Here is a 19275-nt window from a genome sequence, read left to right on the forward strand (position 1 = left end):
ACACATATGTATATACTGAGTGTTTTCATTAATGACTCTTGCTTTTCCTCCATGTAAATATATAAATATCAAATAAAGTGCATGGGAACATGTCTGTACATGTATACAGATGCACATTTGTCTATAATATATACCTGAATAGATACTTATGGAGAGAAAAACACACACATTTGTAACATATATGTACTCAAAAGACATCTGTCAGGCAGTATTTATGTTCATTTTTATCAAGATTGAGTATATGGGTGGAATCTGTAATCTTTTCTCTAACTTATAATGAGATGTGCAGAGTTATAAACTAAGGCAAAATGCATAAGAGCAGAGACTTTTTAACACTTGTATTTTTATTAGTTAGTATGGTATAATCTTTAAAGTAGTTCAGATCAAATGCAGCCTTTATACTAGTGATTTGCTATAAATTCTACCTTTAAACTAAACACCTTTCATTGTATCTATAAGGACATAATTAGGATAGCCCTAATGCATTTCCAAATTATACAATGGCACCTCCCATGTTCTTTAGTTTTTAAATCTATATATTTTTCAAATGGCTTAGAGCAAAAAACTATTTCTCATTCAATAGAAAATATTATATTACTGCTTTTTTTTTAAAGAAAAATTGGGGAGTACAATGTCAGTGGGTAGTCTTTAGGGACATAGAACAAAAAATTTCCTCAAAACTTTGGTAGTCATAGGTTGGATCCAGGTTGAAGTACCCAGTTTTAAACTAATTGTAAATTTTGACCTCAAGTGATATTTTCCCCGTCCTGTGCTTTGTTAATATTCATCAGGAAACCTATTGAGAAAACTACCCTCAGTAGAAACAAACCACTTTCTGAACCAGTAAGAAATAAATAAATTGAATTGATTCTCAAAATAAGTCTGTTAATATTTTTGACAAGGACCAGTCCAATTAGGTCATTTCCTTTAAAGGCAAAGATCTTATTTTAATTATTTTTATATCTTTAGTACCTAGGACATTTCCTCATAGATAGTATACACTCAGAAGATGATTGTGAAACCAAAGCCGAACAGTAAAGAATATAGATTGATTGCTCTGAGAGCATCAATTTATCTGATTGATGGGTGCCCATAGGAAGGTCACCTGCATTTTACAGAGATGTCCTAAGACCCTATTGCTGTCAGTAGCCAAAAGCCCGAGTTTATTCCTCAGTCCTGACACAGTCACATCAATACTGCTTACTGCGCTAAGAGAGTGTGCATGATGCCGTCATAAAGAGCAAATTACCAAACACCTCTATGGTGCCGTTTAGGAGAAGCAATTTCTAGGAATGTATTAGGTAACATTAAATTATCCTTTTGATAGGATAGCTAGTAGAACAAACACTAAAGACCATATTTTAAATTCAGAGTAAAGCACAGGTAGTAGAAGAGAAAGCAGCAATATTTATGAAATAACATTAAAATCTTTTTCACTTCTGAGAAGAATTAACCTGAAATGCAGCAAATGCCAGCAACTTTGTGAGTATATCAAAATGGCAACTATGAAAACGTTGTCAAGTATTTCATTTAATTATCTTAGCAATACTGACTTCATAACACTGTTCTTAGTGCCTTATTTTTTTATTGTTCCAAATACGTATCATGGTAAGTTTTAAAGAGAATTGTTCTTTAAGAAGCTATGCTATTCAATCAACTTTTCACTGTTTATAGCTATTTCTATTTACAGCAGTAGGTAACCAACTCATGCCATCAATTAACAGCATAGTAGCAAGGTTTTCACTTGAAAATAGAAGTTAATTTAGATTTGTGTCCTCATTATAATTACACAATAAAAGCTAATTACTTTAAAGACATATCATTTACAATGTTAAAAATAAGCATCATAAAGCTCACAGCTGAAATGCTGTCAGAACATTTTTGAAGTGCACATTTTGTGGCATTTAACCCTGCTTTTAACTAACTGAATAAAATGAGGCATGTAGATATTGTTGTTGGTTCTATTAGACCCACCTAATTTTTTCCAGTCTCCTATTATCTTTTCTTTCCTTTTGTCCAGATAGGTGCAAATCTGTTCTGTGGGTCCTCCACGGTTGCCATGGCAGCTGGTCTCTCACACACAGCTAACCTTTTCATTCACTGTGTTGATATTGTCTGTAGGAGCATCTTCTGAATTTTGTTTTCCTAGAGGAACCATAGTGCAGTCGTTCCCTGTTGTCTTGGCATCTTTCTTTGAACTCTTTTTATGTTCCTTTTGGAGTTGACTAGATTTGTAGGCCAAGGCTGGGATAGTGTTCACTAAAATTAACTGCAATGGTTTTTTATTTTCCTTGTACTGACACTGAATATACCGCGAAAAGGCTGACCTGTAGGTCTTGTTGAACAGTGTGTACACCAGTGGGTTCACTGCTGAGGAGAGGTAACCGATCCAAACAAACACATTGAGCAGGGCTCCGATGACGTCCTCATTGCAGGACTCCTTGCAGATGACGGCCATTATGTTCGTGATGAAGAAGGGGCACCACATCACCACAAACAGAAAGAAGACGATGCCCAGCACCTTGCAGGCTTTCTGCTCATTGCTGATGGACTGCATAGTCCTCCTGCCATAGGACCCTGGCTCCCTGTGGATCGACCGCTGGAAGAGCTTTTCTGAAGACAGGGAACTCTGGGGAAGGAAGCTGAAAGAAGCTAATTTGGCCCGAGTGCCAAGATCACTCAAACACAAAGTAGCTTCTTTCTGGAGTGACTTGATAGTTAGAAAATAGGTGATTACCATGATGGTTAAGGGGATGAAAAATGACACAAAGGAGCCTATCAGAACAAAGTTATCATCAGCAAGTAAGCAACTCCCTTCCTTAAAGACCTTGGAATCATCCTGTAGCCCGAAGACTGGTATTGGCATGGATATACCTAGAATTAGACAGAAAATGAAACATGATTATTAAGGAATTGAGTACATGAAGGCCAGAGCATTGATACATAATGGTGGCCGTGCAAAGGATTTTATATCAATGTTGTTTAAAAGCTTAACATATACTTTCAGTGACAATTTAAAATTACCTTGGAATTACAATTCTCTTGGAATTCCTTTATTTCACCATTGTTTAAAACTTAACATATATTTTCTTTTTTAAAAATATATCTTTATTAATTTCAGAGAGAGGAAAGGAGAGGGAGATAGAAACATCAATGATGAGAGAGTCATTGATCGGCTGCAGCCCGCAACCCAGGCATGTGCCCTGACCGGGAATTGAACCCTGATCACCTGGATCCTAGGTCGACGCTTAACCACTGAGCCACACCTGGCCGGGCAAAAGTTTAACATATACTTTCAAAGAAAATTTAAATTTCTCTTGAACTTTGCTTACAGGTATTAGTTATTATACAGTAATGGTAAATTATATGTATTATAATATGTAGTTATAACATTTAATTCTAATATATATTAATAATAATATATATTAATATATAATATATTTTGACTATATATAATATATAGTTTATAATAGTTGTATGTTATTTTGCCTTATATAATCTTTTACCTATAAAGAAGTACAATAAATCTAGACAATATTTCATGCTATATTTTTCTGATCATATTATATTTATTAATGGAAGAAAATACACAGAGAAAAAGAAATAAAAATAACAATGACCAATAATGATGCCATCCAGAGATAACCACCATTTACAATATGATGCTGTTTATCTTATTTTTTAAAAAAAATTTTTATGCCATGAGTTTATTTACAAACACATCTAGTATGTCAAGTTCAACAGTTGGATCCATTTTTCAAAGAAATTGCACCTCTTAAAATGCTCCTCTTCATATCTGTTTTATGTATCAACTAAAACACCTTTATTTCTTAAACAGTTGGTGTTTCACTATAAAGAAAGGTGCCGCAAATCCAGATCCAAAGTATGTAGTGATCATAGCTAATAACTGCCACTTGCTTTCCACTGAAAATGGCAACTTCTTCCCTGAGCGCTCATAGTGGTGCCTACAACCTCAGAGGCTGTGAACTGCCCAATGTTCTGTCCCAGCAGAGCGCTGTGGGGAGACCTGCAAAAGGCACATAGGCTGAAAGGGGAGGAAATGCGGTATCACACCGAGTCCTTCTTTTTCACCACAATGTGGTTTATTTTAGGTAAATACACACACACATCATGCACACATTTTATTAAATTATAAGCATTTTTCTTTTTAGAATATTTGAAAAGTACAGAAACAAAACAAAACAATGAATAAAGAAAAACAACATGTATTCTTGCCAGGCAGGGATACACATTTTGTGTAGTTTCTTCTTCTATTTATGTGCATATGTAAATATATATGTACATGAAACATCTTATATACAATTTTAGATCTTCCTATTCCATTTAACATTTTTGAAGTATTTTTGAAAAATATGATTTTCTAATGTGAATGTAAAGTAAATTTTACCAATTTCTATTCTCTTTTGAAAAGCTTTTTATTATAGAAAAATCCTGATATATGGCAAACCAAACCAAAACAAAACCGAGCACAATAAAACCATTACCCAGCTTCAACAATAATCAACTCAAGGGCAATTCTGTATTGCCCACACCCCTACCTTCTGCAACACCCCCAGCTCATGTTATTTTGAAGCCAATCCCAGGCATCATATAATTCAATCTCTAAATAATTTTTTACACACACACACACACACACACACTTAAAAAAACCTGATTATCACAGTACCATTCCCATTCCTAAACAGAAGTTTAATATTTCCTTAATATAATTAAATATAGAGTCAGTCTTCAAATTTCTAATTTTCCTATAAGGTCATTATATATCTTCAGTAGGAGAACATTCATAAGAGTGTGTTACAAAATAATAAGCAGTCACAGACTTTTCTTTTATTGACAAATACATGAGTTGGGTGCAGGATGAGATAATATATGGGAACATGAGCTGATGGTCAGTTGCTCTGTCACTCAAATTTGGGGAACCTCCCTCAGGCACAGGTTTAGGCAGAGGAGGGAGCAGAGTAAGTAAAGGCAACACTTTTCCTCTCATCATGCTAATTTCTCCCCCATGATGTAGGACCTTGTTAAAGGGAGATTCAGCTGGCCACCACCACCACTGTGCCGTTTTGGGGAAGTTTTCCTCTACTGGCCTGGGAAAGGCCAAGGCAATTATGTGACTGCCACAAAGGAAGAATCAGAATGATGAGGAAGAAGAGGAAGATGAATCAAATACTCTGTATAACTTGGTTTAAGGTTGCTTCTTTTGTGAAAGGGTAGATAACATAGGGGCACCCTGGGAGAAAGTCAGAACAAAGTTTCTCTCTAGTACCTGACCAGATTTTCAGTTCCCTCAGAACTGTATAACAGGAAGTGTCACTGCTTCTGACCACCCTGTAGGGTCTAATAAGTGGTCACACCGAGCCAAGAACATAGGTCCAATCCAGAGTTGGGGGCTACTACTTGCTTGACTCTTGCTACCCATCTGGAAAATCTTCCTTTGAGGATCTATAATCTAACTTGTGCATACTCAGAACAGAGCTCAGCTCCATTCAACCATAGACTTGACTGTCCTAACGTCATATCACCTCACACTGGCCATACTTGCCAGGAGAGAACATTAGCTTGAGTTAAAGTAATGCTTAACACAAATCTTTCTCAGTAACATTTTCCAGCATCTTCATAGATTTAATGGACAATATTTGTCACTTGTCTCTGCAAAGCCATCCCAGTATTCTTGGAAGGTGGAGATAAATGACATCAGAATTGCTCTTAAGGACACGTAGTGTGGTTAATGACTTTTCATTTCCTTCATTCTTCTCTGTCCCTGGCCTGTTGTTGGGAACATTCTTTGGGCCAAGAAGAGATGGAAGAATGATGGCTCCAAGAGGAACGTGATCTGAGACTCTTGATACACACCAGTTTTGCTTAGCCTTCAGAAAACTCTTATTTAATTTTTTTTCAATTATAGTTTACATGAAATATTATTTTGTATTAGTTTCAGGTGTACAGCATAGTGGTTAGACAATCATATATTTTACAAAATGTTTCCCCGATAAGCCTAGTACCCGCCTGGCACCATACAGAGTTATTAGAATATTATTGCTGTACTTTACATCCCCTTGACTATATTGTAATTACCATTTGTACTTCTTAATTTCTCATCTTTTACTCCCAGCCCCTCAACCCCCTTCCCCTCTGGTAACCATCAGTCTGTTCTCTGTATCTATGAGTCTGTTTCAATTTTGTTTGTTCATTTACTTTGTTCTTTAGATTCTGCACGTGAGTGAAATCATATGGTATTTATCTTTCTCTGACTGACTTATTTCACATAGCATAATATTGTCTAGGTCCATCCACTTTGTCGCAGATGTTAAGATTTCATTCTTTTTTATGGCCCAGTAATATTCCATTGTACCTATGTACCACAACTTTTTTATCCACTTGTCTATTGATGGGCACTTGGGTTGCTTCCATATCTTGGCTATTGTGAATAATACTGCAATGAACATAGGGGTGGCCTTCAGGAAACTCTTAATCATAAAGTTAAGACATGGTTTCTAAGAAGAATGTTTTATTTTCCAAGTGTTTGAATGTATAACTTAAAGGTGTTTCCTGTTCTCATCTACAATGTCTTTGTTTCACAGTTTTTCATTGATTTAAATGGATGATTTGGAGTGAGACAGACCTAGATTTGAATCTTGGCCATGGTTCTTTGCTCCTGGGCCATTACGTCACCCTTGTAGGCCTTAGTGCCTCATCTATCATATGAAGATGTCACCTACATGTCTCCATGGATGTGGTGAGGCTAAACAAATCTAATACGCAGAGACCTAGGACAGTGCTTAGTCCAGAGTGAATGCTCTCCCAATGAGAGTAGCTTTCTCTGCAGAATTATTCAGATTGAATATATTAACTTCATTTTTTTCTAATTTTGTTCTATTTCACTTTGTATATGTTAGACGTTAGTATTATAATAGATCTTCTTAAACCAAAAAAAGCTAAAAAGCATTTTGGTTATTGGTTACATAGTTAATAATGATGTAATAATTAACTTCTGCTAGGATGACAAAGGGACTCAATTAATTTAATTTTTTATAGCTTGAACTGTTGATGGCTTTTCTAATGTGATAAATTATAGCTATTACTATTAGTCATGATATACATAAACAAAATATCAAGTGTTCAAAAAAGCTGTATTATTTTGTCATTAAAATCTTGGGTGTGCACCTTGAGGGCTTTTTGCCATCATTGCTTGTGACCTGATGACTTATATAAGTGGCAGTTCTCAATTAACCAGAGTATGGGATTACCTGAAACACGAAATTCTTCAATAATTTGGAATTCAGATGAGTGTTCTTGTTTGGGGAGAACGAACACACACACACACACACCCTTCCAGAATGGTTCACCTTCTGTGGTCAGGGAGGGAAAAGGCTGATGGAGCCATCTCACTGCAGTAGAGCTTTCCCTGCTCTGGGATGAAGAGCCACTTTAAATTGGATGTGGCAAGAGGCAGCCTGTCTAGAAGGGGGACCTAGGGTATTTTTGTTATACATAAAGAAGAATGGGCCACTTAAAGACCTAGTTGAGGGGGAGAATCAACTGATTAGGTCTTTAAATGGCCCATTCTTCTTTATGTATAAAAAATATCCTAAATATCCCATATACCATCCTTTTTCAGTGCCTCCCTCATAGCAGGGGTCAGCAAGGGTTTGTGAAAAGAGTAACTAGACAATTAAAGCAATACTCTATAAAGATGGGAAGGAATTTTACATAAAAGAACTAAAACACTTAGGTAGGCTTTGTGGGTACAATAAGCAGTTCAAAAAGAAGCTCCTGCTGAAAGATGCTGCTGCTGGCTTATATCTAAGGTTGCGGTCATAGCCATTTCCAGTGCATTAATTTTCTGGCTGCTTTATTTGATAATAGCTGACATCTCCTCTCACTTGAAATTTCTGCATGTAAAGCATTTTCCTTTATAAACAAACAGAAAGCAGCTTGAACTACGTGACTCTGCATTTTGTTTAATTTTTCTTTCTGAGTGGAAAACAGCAATCAAAATTCAATATCTATAGTGGACCAATGCACATTTTTATTTCTTCTTATTACAACTCAGACAATGAAGTGAATGGGAAACACTGATGCTCAGAAACACACAGACTTTGGCTGGCGTCTCTTTTAGGGTAGCCCTGCTTACTCTTTGCATATAAAGTTTGCACCTCTGGTTAACATCTTACCACAGTCTAGGTAAATGGCCTTAAACCCTGGCTGTGAAAGATGAACTTTATTCTTAATCCTAGATTTTTACACTAATATCCTGGGACTGAAAGTACTTTTGAGACAGTGTTTCCTTGGGAAATAAGAAGGCTGCTTTACTAGGTAGCAATCTCTGGTAGGGAACATGACAGTGGGAGTCCCCAGGGCCTCAGGTCTTGTAGGAGGTAGAGGGAAAAGAAACAAATACTTCAGGGCTCTTGTGAAAAAGAGCAAGTTTTGGTTGATAGGTTTCATTTACTCTGGAACTACTACCTTTCCTTTGCATTTTAACTCATGCTGAATTTTTTCAATTTATAAGGATAAATTTACTAGCAGTTTGACAGAAAGCACCAGTAGTGAATGCTGCAGGAGAAGTATTGTACTGCAGGGAGACAGGAATTGAATAATAGGGCAGCTGGGGCTGGGACTCATCATCCTTCTGATGTAGACCGTAGATCCTAAGCATAACTAGATTCCTTATAATCTATGGTCTGCTGACAAGGCAGATGCACATAAAAGTGAGAGCTACATAAGGGTGTCAGTTACCCAAGAAATTATATGCTTCTTCTTAGATTAATTTCAAATATCTGTAATAATAAATCATACATTTTCAAAGTACTTTCACCTATACTCATTTACTCTCAAATGATTTTTAAAAATTTATTTTATTTTATATTTTTATTGATTTCAGAGAGAAAGGGAGAGGGAGAGAGAGATAGAAACATCAATGATAAGAGAGAGTCATTGATCAGCTGCCTCCTGCATGCCCCCTACTGGGGATGGAGCCTGCAAATCGGGCATGTGCCCTGACCAGCAATCGATCTGTGAACTCCTGGTTCATTGGTCGACGTTCAATCACTGAACCACATCAGCTGGGCAAAACCGATTTTTAAAATAAAATTGCAAAAATATTAACCACACTGCTCTATGGGCAGGTAAAATTTTTACTTTATAGAAAAACTGAGGTTTAGCAAGCTTAAGTAACTTAATTAGAAATCACGTAGCAATTTAGGGGCAATATCAAGGCTCAGCTTTAGGTTTCTCAGTTCTTATGGCTGATTATTTTAAACTGCTTATTTGTTCTTTTTATGTTGTAAAAGTCTATGACTATATCAAATGTCTTAACACTAGTTTTAGGAAGACTGATAATCCTAAAATCTGCAAAGTTTACATATATGTACATTGTTTGGAGAAAGAGCTTTCATCAGATTATCAGAAAAGTTTCTGCTCTCAATATAATTAATAACCACTGGATTATATCAATGTCCTACACATAGAACACACATACACACTCCCTGATGATTCTCTAATCTATTCTTTAATCTCCAAGTCTAAATTTCCTCTAGTGAGGCATTATTATTTGAGGACAGACAGATATTTAAAAACTAAAATTCTTATCATTAACAACACATTTCTTTTTTACACAGCAGTTATTTTCAACTTTGGCTATACATTAAAATTACCTGGGGAGCTCTTAAAAATTATATTGCCTGAGCTCCATCCTCAGAAGTTCTAATATTAGTACTTTTAAAATGCTAATGCTCACAGCAGCACAATTTACAATAGCTAAGATCTGGAAACAGCCCAAGTGTCCATCAATAGATGAGTGGATAAAAAAGCTGTGGGACATTTATACCATGGAATACTACGCAGCTGTAAAAAAGAAAGATCTCTTACCCATTGGGACAGCATGGATGGACCTGGAGAGTATGATGCTAAGCAAAATAAGTCAATAAGAAAAAGACAAATATCACATGATCTCACTCATATGTGGAATAAATAAACAAAATAAACTGATGAACAAAATAGATCCAGAGACATAGAAGCATGGAACAAACTGACGAATCTCAGAGGGAAGGTGGGGTTGGGTGGGTAGAGATTAATCAAAGAATTTATATGCACAAATTCATAACCCATGGAACAGGCAATGGTATGGGAGAAGGGTGGGTAGGGTGGATACAGGGTGGAGGGGATCAATGGGGGGAAAAAAAGGGGACATCTGTAATACTTTCAACAATAAAGATAAATTTTAAAAAATACTAATGTTCAGACCCCACATGGACATTATTAATAAAACAATAGTATACCTGGATGATACTAATTTACAACCAGTGTTGAGAATCTGAGATGTATATGGTTAAAAGTGTAGTAAAAATGTGTTTATTTTTAAATAAAACTAAATCAAGTAAAATTTTACAGCTCTGCCTCTTGCCTTAATTAAATAAATCTATTAATTTCCCCACAGGATCAGGTTAACATCCCACAGTAAAGCAGAGAATTGATGGAGATGGAAAGAAACCTGCCCTCTATTCCTCCCCCAATTTGTACAGGAGTTATCTGAGGAGGGGAGGGGGGGAGGGAGACTAAAGCTCCTAAAAGGTTTTAAATCTGTGTTCTGTCCCAGGCACTCTATGATATTTGGAAGAAATGTTCCGTCTCCCTGAAGTATAAGCAGTTGTTCACTGCCAAAGTTAGTGGCCTAAGTGTCCTTGTCATTGCTTCCTAGAAAGGCAGCCTGTTGCTCTTCTGACCCTAATTCCTTTTCCTTTCTGCTTCAGAGCCCAGAAGTTGTGCTTTTTATATGATAATCTTGCACTGAAAGATAAAAAGATTGAATTCTGACTTGTTGAATGTGGATTGTCAGCCTTACTAACACATCTGAAAAGTCATCATGTCCCTCATCCCAGGGCAGATTGACTTCCATCTACCACCTTCTACCCCTGACAATATATTACAAAACCCCAAATAGAATCTGAATGATATAATGGAATTTGAAAAAGTTATCAGAGCCTTGTTCTGCTATTGGAGTCACAAGTCACAGAGCATCTTTTCAAATTCTTTAATTTGACTTGTATTCCAGTATCTCTTTCTTTTTTAATAATTGAATTACACTATCCACAAACAATGAAAACATGTTCTTTCCTAGACTGCATATTTAGCAACATGCTCATGAGCAAAGATTAATTTACAAAAAAATTAATCTCTGCACCACATTATTGAACCTCATTTTTAAAGTATTACATCCTTTCTTTCATTTGTTTTAAAGGGGAGAGATTTTTGGAGTCATTCTTTCTGAAAGCTTAGAGAATGATTCCTACATGTGATGTTTCATTTCAGATACTCTGGTCTGGAATGTGTGTAGAAACAGTTATGGTGTCTGTACAATTGGCTTGCAGCAGGTGCCCATATAATCCAGGCCTACAGGTAGTCAGTTCTCCTTCCTCCAGCCTCTCTTATACACAGCTTCCTTAAATACTACAGAGATCTTATATCATAAAGCACCACAGCATCCCTAATACTCAAACCAGTACCAACTACTGAACCCTCCCTACAAAATCTTTGTGATCTGGTCTTAAAGTTATTATTCAACTTTCTCAGTTATTAATTAATTAATTGTTTAAATATGTATTTTAAAAAAATTATCTTTATTGTTGAAAATATTACAAATGTCTCCTTTCTCCCCTCTTGATCCCTGTCACCCCACATCCATCCCAACCTCAGGCCTTCCCCATACCAATGCCTGTGCCCATGGGTTATGCTTATAAACATATAAGTTCTTTGATTAATTTCTTCCACCCACTCCCCTCCCCCACCTTCCCTCTGACATTCCTCAGTCTGTTCCATGCTTCCATGTCCCTGGATCTATTTTGTTCATCAGTTTATTTTGTTTATTATGTTCCACATATGAGTGAGATCATGTGGTACTTGTCTTTCTCTGACTGGCTTATTTCACTTAGCATAATACTCTTCAGTGCCCTCTATGCTGTCCCAAGGGATAAGAGATCCTTCTTTTTTTTTTACAGCTCCATAGTATTCCATGGTGTACATGTACCGTAGCTTTTTATCCCCTCGGTCCTCTAGAAGTTTTTTGGTAAATTTAGATGCTCCTATGTTGGGTGCATATATGTTTATCAGGGTTATATCCTCCTGTTGGATCAATCCCTTTAGTATTATGTAGTGGCCTTTCTTGTTTCTCATTATAGTCTTCATTCTAAAGTTTATTTCGTCTGATATGAGTATTGCTAGCCATTTGTGTTTTTTTTCATTTGCATGGAAAATTTTTTTCCATCCCTTCACTCTTATCCTGTGTAAGTCTTTTGTTTTGAGGTAGGTCTCTTGTAGACAGCATATATTTGGGTCATGTTTTCTTACCCACTTAGCCACCCTATGTCTTTTTATTGGAGCATTTAGTCCATTTACATTTAAGGTTATTATTGATAGATACTTATCTATTACCATTTTAATTCTTTATGCCTATGTTCCTCTCTCTCTCTCTCTATTTCTACTTCAGCAGTCCCTTTAACATTTACAATTACAGCAGTCCCTTTAACATTTCCTGTAATGCTGGTTTGGTGGTGATAAACTCCTTTAGCCTTTTTTTTTTTTTTTTTTTTGTCTGGGAAGCTCTTTATTTCACCATTTATCTTGAATGATAGTCTTGCTGAATAGAGTAGTCTTGGTTTCAGATCCTTGTTTTGCATTACCTTGAATACTTCATGCCATTCCCTTCTGGCCTGTAGAGTTTCTGATGAGAAATCAGCTGACAGCCTTATAGGAACTCCTTTGTAGGTAATAGTCTACTTCTCTCTAGCTGTCTTTAAGATTCTCTCTTTGTCTTGAATTCTTGGGATTTTAATGATGATGTGTCTGGGGGTGGGCCTCTTTGGATTCTTCTTGCTTGGGACTCTTGGTGCCTCCTGAACTTGTGTCACTTTTTCCTTCACCAGGTTAGGGAAGTTTTCTGCCATCCTTTCTTCAAACAGGTTCTCTAACCCTTGCATACTGTCGGCCTCTTCTGGCACTCCTATAATACAAATATTTTTACATTTCATGTTGTCCCATAGCTCCCTCAGACTGTCCTATTTTTTAATTGTTTTTTTTTTTTTGGTTCTTTGACTGAGTGATTTTTTCTACCCTGTCTTCTAATTCTCTGATCTGATCCTCAACTTCCCCTAATCTGTTGTTCATTTCCTCCAATGTTTTTTTTTTTTTTTCAATTACTACTATGTCATTCTTAATTTCCTTCATAGTCTCTATATCTTTTTTCATGCTGTTGAGCATCTTTATAATCAGTATTCTGAACTCTATATCTGATAGTTTGCTTATCACCATTTTGCTTAACTTTTCTTCTGGAGAATTATTTTTTTTCCTTCATTTGGGGCTTCTTTTTTTGTCTCCCCATTTTGGCTGCCTGTTTAGATTTGTTTGAATGTAGTAGGTAGATCTGCTAGGACTTCCAGTCTTTTGGATGGTTTCTGGTACAGGCCAATGTCAGATGCTATTTGTGACTGGCCTTGAGTACCCAGTTTGAAGTTTTCCACACTCCACAGCTTCTGGTTTCCTCTACTGGGGCTTGGACAGGACCAAAATGTGCACCAGGGTCTGCTTTTCCAATCCTTGTGTCCAGAAACAAATCACGCAAAGACTCAAAGCACTCAGAGGCTGTTATTCAGTTTCTTAAAGAGCATCAGGCTGTAGAAACTCCACAGGGTGGGGTGGCCGGTTGTTATCAGTCTCTTAATGAGTCTCAGGCTGTAGAAACTCCTGGGGGGTAGGATGGGAGGTTTTCCAGCAGGGTGGGGCAATTGCTCCCCCCCCCCCCAGGCAAAAGCAACAAATTGTCTGCCTGAGAAAGATGTCCTCTGCAGTATGGGGTAATGACTCGGCACAGGAATCCAGAGTGGTGTCTTCTGATGTCAATCTCCAGAGCCCACAAACCTAGATTCTCCTTACACAGCTCCAGTCCACTCTGCCCTCCCTCTACTGGAGCCCAAGGTGACTGGTTGCACACGAAACTTTGTGCTTTGGCTCTTTAAGAGGGTGCCTGCGTTTCCAGCTGTCTCTCCCTAGCAGACAGAAACCCAGATGCTTTTCACAGCCAGCTGTTATGTGAGCACATTTCTCAGTTCTGGTGGTCTTGGCTGGGAAGCGTAGCCCGGGGTTTAGACCCCAGAGTTCTCAGTAGGAACCCCCATAGCTGAGTTATCCCTCTGGACCTTCAGCTGCTGCCTGTGGGAGCCCAGCCAGCTCTCCGGTGCCCCTGCACTTCCTATCAGCCTCTGTGTGGTCTCTGCTTTAGGTCCTTGGTTATGAGGGTGCTCTCCAGCTCATTTTCAGTTGTAGTTGATTATTCAGGATAGTTTTTCTATATTTTAGTTGTAATTCCAGTTTGGTCCCAGGAGAGTGTCAGTGTAGCTTCAACTCATTCCACTGCCATCTTTAATTCTCCTCAGTTTTGTTTTTTTAATTAGATATTTTTAATGTTGACACAATTGCAGGTGGCCCCCTTTTCCCTGCCTTTGCCCACTTCCACTCACCCCCACTTCTCCCTCCCCTGGCCTTCACCAAATTATTGTCTGAGTCCACGGGGTATGCATATATGTCCTTTAGCTAATCCCTTCACTTTCTTTATCCAGTCACCACACACCCCTCCCCTCAGGCACCAGCCAGTCTGTCCCATATATCCACACTTCTGGTTCCATTTTGTTCATTAGTTTGCTTTATTCATTAGATTCCACGTTTTAGTGAGATCATATGGTATTTGCCTTTCTATGACTGGCTTATTTCACTTAGCATAATACTCTCCAGGTCCAACCATGCTGTTGCAAAGGGTAAAAGTTCCTTCACTTTTACAACTATGTAGTATTCCATTATGTAAGTGTACCATAGCTTTTTTATTCACTCATCTTCTGATAGGCACTTGGGCTGTTTCCAGATCTTGGCTATTGTAAATAATGCTGCTATAAACACAGGGATGCATATATTCTTTCTGATTGGTGTTTCAGGGTTCCTAAGATATATTCCCAGAAGTGAGAATGCTGGGTCAAAAGGCAGTTTCATTTTTAATTTTTTGAGGAAATTCCGTACTGTTTTCCACAGTGGCTGTACCAGTCTGCGTTCTGACCAACAGTGCACAAGCTACCCTTTTCTCCACATCCTTGCCAGCACTTGTTTGTTGATTTACCGGTAGTAGCCATTCTAACAGGTGTGAGGTCATACCTCGTAGTATTTATTTGCATTTCTCTGCTGATTAGTGATGTTGAACATTGTTTTCATCTGTCCATTGGCCATTTGTATGTCCTCTTTGGAGAAGTGTCTATTTGAGCCCTTTGCCCATTTTTAATTAGATTGTTTGTCTTCCTATTGTGAGTTGTATAAGTTCTTTATATATTTTGGAAATTAATCCCTTATCAGATGTATCATTGGCAAATATATTCTCCCATATAGTGGGTTCCCTTTTCACTTCGTCGATGGTTTCTTTTGCTGTGCAGAAGCTTTTTATTTTGATGTAGTCCCATTTGTTTATCTTTTCCTGAGTTTCCCTTGCCCTTGGAGACATATTGGAAAAAATACTGCTGTGAGAGATGTCTGAGATTTTACTGCCTATATTTTCTTCTAGGATTTTTATGGTTTTGTGACTTACATTTAAGTGTTTTATCAATTTTGAGCTTATTTTTGTGTATGGTGTAAGTTGGTGGTCTAGTTTCTTTCATTTTTTTTGTATGTACCTGTCCAATTTTCCCAACACCATTTATTGAAGTGACTATCTTTACTCTATTGTATGCTTTTACCTCCTTTCTCAAATCTTAACTGACCACATATATGGCATGTGTTGGTTTCTGGGGTCTCTGTTCTTTTCCATTGGTCCCTATGCCTGTTCTTGTGCCAGTACCAGGCTGTTTTGATTACAATGGCTTTGTAGTATAGTTTGATATCTGGTACTGTGATACCTACAACTTTGTTCTTCTTTCTTAAGATTTTTGCAGCTATTCGAGGTATTTTATGGTTCCATATGAATTTTTGGAATATTCTTTCTAGTTCTATGAAATATACCATTGGTATTTTAATAGAAATTGTGTTGAATTTATTTATTTATTTATTTTTTAAAATATATATTTATTGATTTCAGAGAGAGGAAAGGAGAGGGAGAGAGAGATAGAAACATCAATGATGAGAGAGTCATTGATCGAGCCCGCAACCCGGGCATGTGCCCTGGCCGGGAATCGAACCCCAATCGCCTGGATCCCAGGTCGACGCTCAACCACTGAGCCATGCCCAGTCGGGCAGAAATTGTGTTGAATTTATAGATTGTTTTAGGTAGTATGGATATTTTAATGATGTTAAAATGCCAATTCATGAACATGGCATATGCTTCCACTTATTTGTATCTTCCTTAATTTCTTTCTTCAATTTCATATAATTCTCTGAGTACAGGTACTTTATCTCCTTGCTTAAATTTATTCCCAGGAACATTATTATTATTATTATTATTATTAGTAGTAGTAGTAGTAGTAGTAGTAGTAGTAGTAGTAAATGGGGTTGTTTTCTTAGTTTCTTTTTCTGATAGTTCATTATTGGTGTATAAAAAATGCCATTGCTCTCTGGATGTTGATTTTGTATCTTGCAACTTTGCCAGATTCATTTATTAGATACAGTAGTTGGAGTCTTTAGGATTTTCTATGTACAATATCATGTCACCTGCGAATAATGACAGTTTTAGTACCTCCTTTCCAATTTGGATGCCTATTATTCCTTCTTCTTCTCTAATCACTATGGCTAGAACTTTCAGTACTATGTTGAATAAGAGTTGTGAAAGCAGACATCTCTGTCCTCTTCCTGATCCTAAGGGAAATGCTTTTGGTTTTTGCTCATTGAGTATGATGTTGGCTGTAGGGTTTTCATATATGGCCTTTATTACATTACATTGAGGTATGTTTCCTCTGTTCCCACTTTGCTGAGAGTTTTTAATCAGAAATGAGTGCTAGATATTTTCAAATGCTTTTTCTGCATCTATTGATATGATCATATGATTTTTTTTAAAAGTCCTTATTGATTTCAGAGAGAGGAAAGGAGAGAGAGAGAGAGAGAGAGAGAGAAACATCAATGATGAGAGAGTCATTGATTAGCTGCTTCCTGCATGTCCCCTATTGGGAGTCAAGCCTGCAACATGGGCATGTGCCCTGACCAGGAATCAAACTGAACCTCCATCTCTGGGATCATAAGTTGATGTTCAATTGCTGAGGGACATTTTTATGTTTCATTTTGTTTATGTGATGCACCACATTTATTGATTTGTGGATATTGTACCAACCATGCATCCCCAGAATAAATCCCACTTGATCATTATGTACTTTTTAATGAATTGCTGGATTCTATTTGCTAATATTTTGTTGAGTATTTTAGCATCTATGCTCATTAGGGATATTGGCCTATAATTTTCTTTTTTTGTTGTGTCTTTATCTGAATTTGGTATTAGGATAATGTTGGTCTTATAAAAAGAGCTTGGAAGTCTTCCCTCTTCTTGAATTTTTGGAATAGCTTGAGGAGGACAGATGTTAGTTCTTCTTTGGATGTTTGGTAAAATGTACCTGTGAAGCCAACCAGGACTTTTGTTTGCCGGAATTTTTTTTTTTTTTTAATTTCTGCTTTGATTTCTTTGGTTGTTATTGGTTTATTCAGGTATTCTGCTTCTTCTTGATTTAGTTTTGGAATATTGTATGTTTCTAGGTATTTGTCCATTTCACCCAGGTTGTCTGTTTTGTTGGTATATAGTTGTTCATAATATTTTCTTACAATCATTTGTATTTTTGTGATGTCTGTTGTTACCTCTCCTCTTCCATTTCTGATTATACTTATTGAGGTCTGCTCTTGTTTCTTAATGAGTGTTGTTAAAGGTTTATTAATACTGTTTGTCCTTTCAAAATACCAGCTTTTGGTTTCATTGATCTTTTGTATTATTTTTTTAGTTTCTATATCATTTATTTCCCCTCTGATCTTTATTATTTCCTTCCTCCTACTTTGGGCTTTTCCTGCTGTTCTTTTCCCAATTCTTTTAGGTGTAGGGTTAGATTATTTACTAGAGATTTTTCTTGCTTCTTGAGGTAGACCTGCAAAGCAGACCTCTCAGGACTGCTTTCACTGTGTCCTATAGACCTGGGATAATTGTGTTTTCATTTTTGTTTGCTTCCAGGTAATTTTTGAGTTTTTTTCCTTGAACTCATTGGTAATCCATTTACTGTTAAATAACATGCTATTTAGCCTTCATGTGTTGGAATTTTTTGATTTTTTTTTTTTTTTTTGGTCTTTGTTGATTTCTAGTTTCATGCTGTTGTGGTCAGAAAAGATGCCTGATATGATTTCAATCTTAAATTTATTGAGACTTCTTTCATGTCCTAACATGTGGCCTATCTTTGAGAATGTTCCATGTGCACTTGAGCAGAATGTGTATTTGAGAGGTTTAGAATAAAATGTTCTGTAGAAATCATTTAAATCCATCTGGTCTAGTATGTTGTTTAAGGTCTCTGTTTCATTGTTATATTTTTTTCTGGAAGATCTATCCATTGTTGACAGTGGGAGATTAAAGTCCCCTAGTATGACTGTATGCTGATGATCTCTCCATTAAAGTACACCAAATTTTTTTCATATATTCAGGTGCTCCTATATTGGGTGCATATGTTTAACAGGGTTATATTCTCTTGTTTGATTGATCCCTTTATTATTATGTAGTGACCTTCTTTGTCTCTTGTTATAGTCTTTATTTTGAAGTCAGCAACTTTCAAGTATATAATACAGTATTATTAACTATAGTCACCACATTGTACCTTAGGTCCCTGGAATTTATTCATCTTATAATTAAACATTTGTACCTATGACCAGCATCTCTCCATTTCCCCTACCCCTCATCCCCTGGCAACCACCATTTTGCTCTGCATAAGTTTAATGATTTTAGATTCCACATATAAGTGAGATAATACTATATTTGTCTTTCTGTATCTGACTTATTTCACTTAACATAATGCACCAAGGTTCATCCTTATTGTCACAAATGGCAGGACTTTCTTTTTTTTATAGAGCTAAATAATATTACATTGTTTATATATATCATATCTTCTTTATCCATTCATCGATGGATACTTAGGTTGTTTTGTGTTTTGGCTATTGTGAATAATGCTGCAATGAACATGCTGCAGATATCTCTTTGAGAGAGTGGTTTAATTTCCTTTGGATATTATTATTGAGAAAATAGTACTGACCACCTGGACTTCCAGAAAACATCCCAGA

General features: G+C 36.7%; 1 protein-coding gene and 1 pseudogene across 1 annotated transcript in view; both read right to left on the minus strand.

Moving 5' to 3' along the window:
- Positions 1-570: 570 nt before the first annotated feature.
- The window catches only part of HTR2A (5-hydroxytryptamine receptor 2A), a 73802-nt gene continuing 55097 nt past the window's right edge, over positions 571-19275 (minus strand). Inside the window, exon 3 of the mRNA XM_016199505.2 lies at positions 571-2874. Within this exon, the coding sequence (XP_016054991.2) occupies positions 2075-2874 (800 nt within the window). The 3' untranslated portion in view covers positions 571-2074. The remainder of the gene's footprint in view (positions 2875-19275) is intronic.
- On the minus strand, positions 3824-5557 carry LOC148093726 (cytochrome c oxidase subunit 7C, mitochondrial pseudogene; annotated as a pseudogene).

Source organism: Miniopterus natalensis, chromosome 2 (assembly GCF_054644295.1).
Source record: "Miniopterus natalensis isolate mMinNat1 chromosome 2, mMinNat1.hap1, whole genome shotgun sequence".
NCBI classification, from domain to species: domain Eukaryota; kingdom Metazoa; phylum Chordata; class Mammalia; order Chiroptera; family Miniopteridae; genus Miniopterus; species Miniopterus natalensis.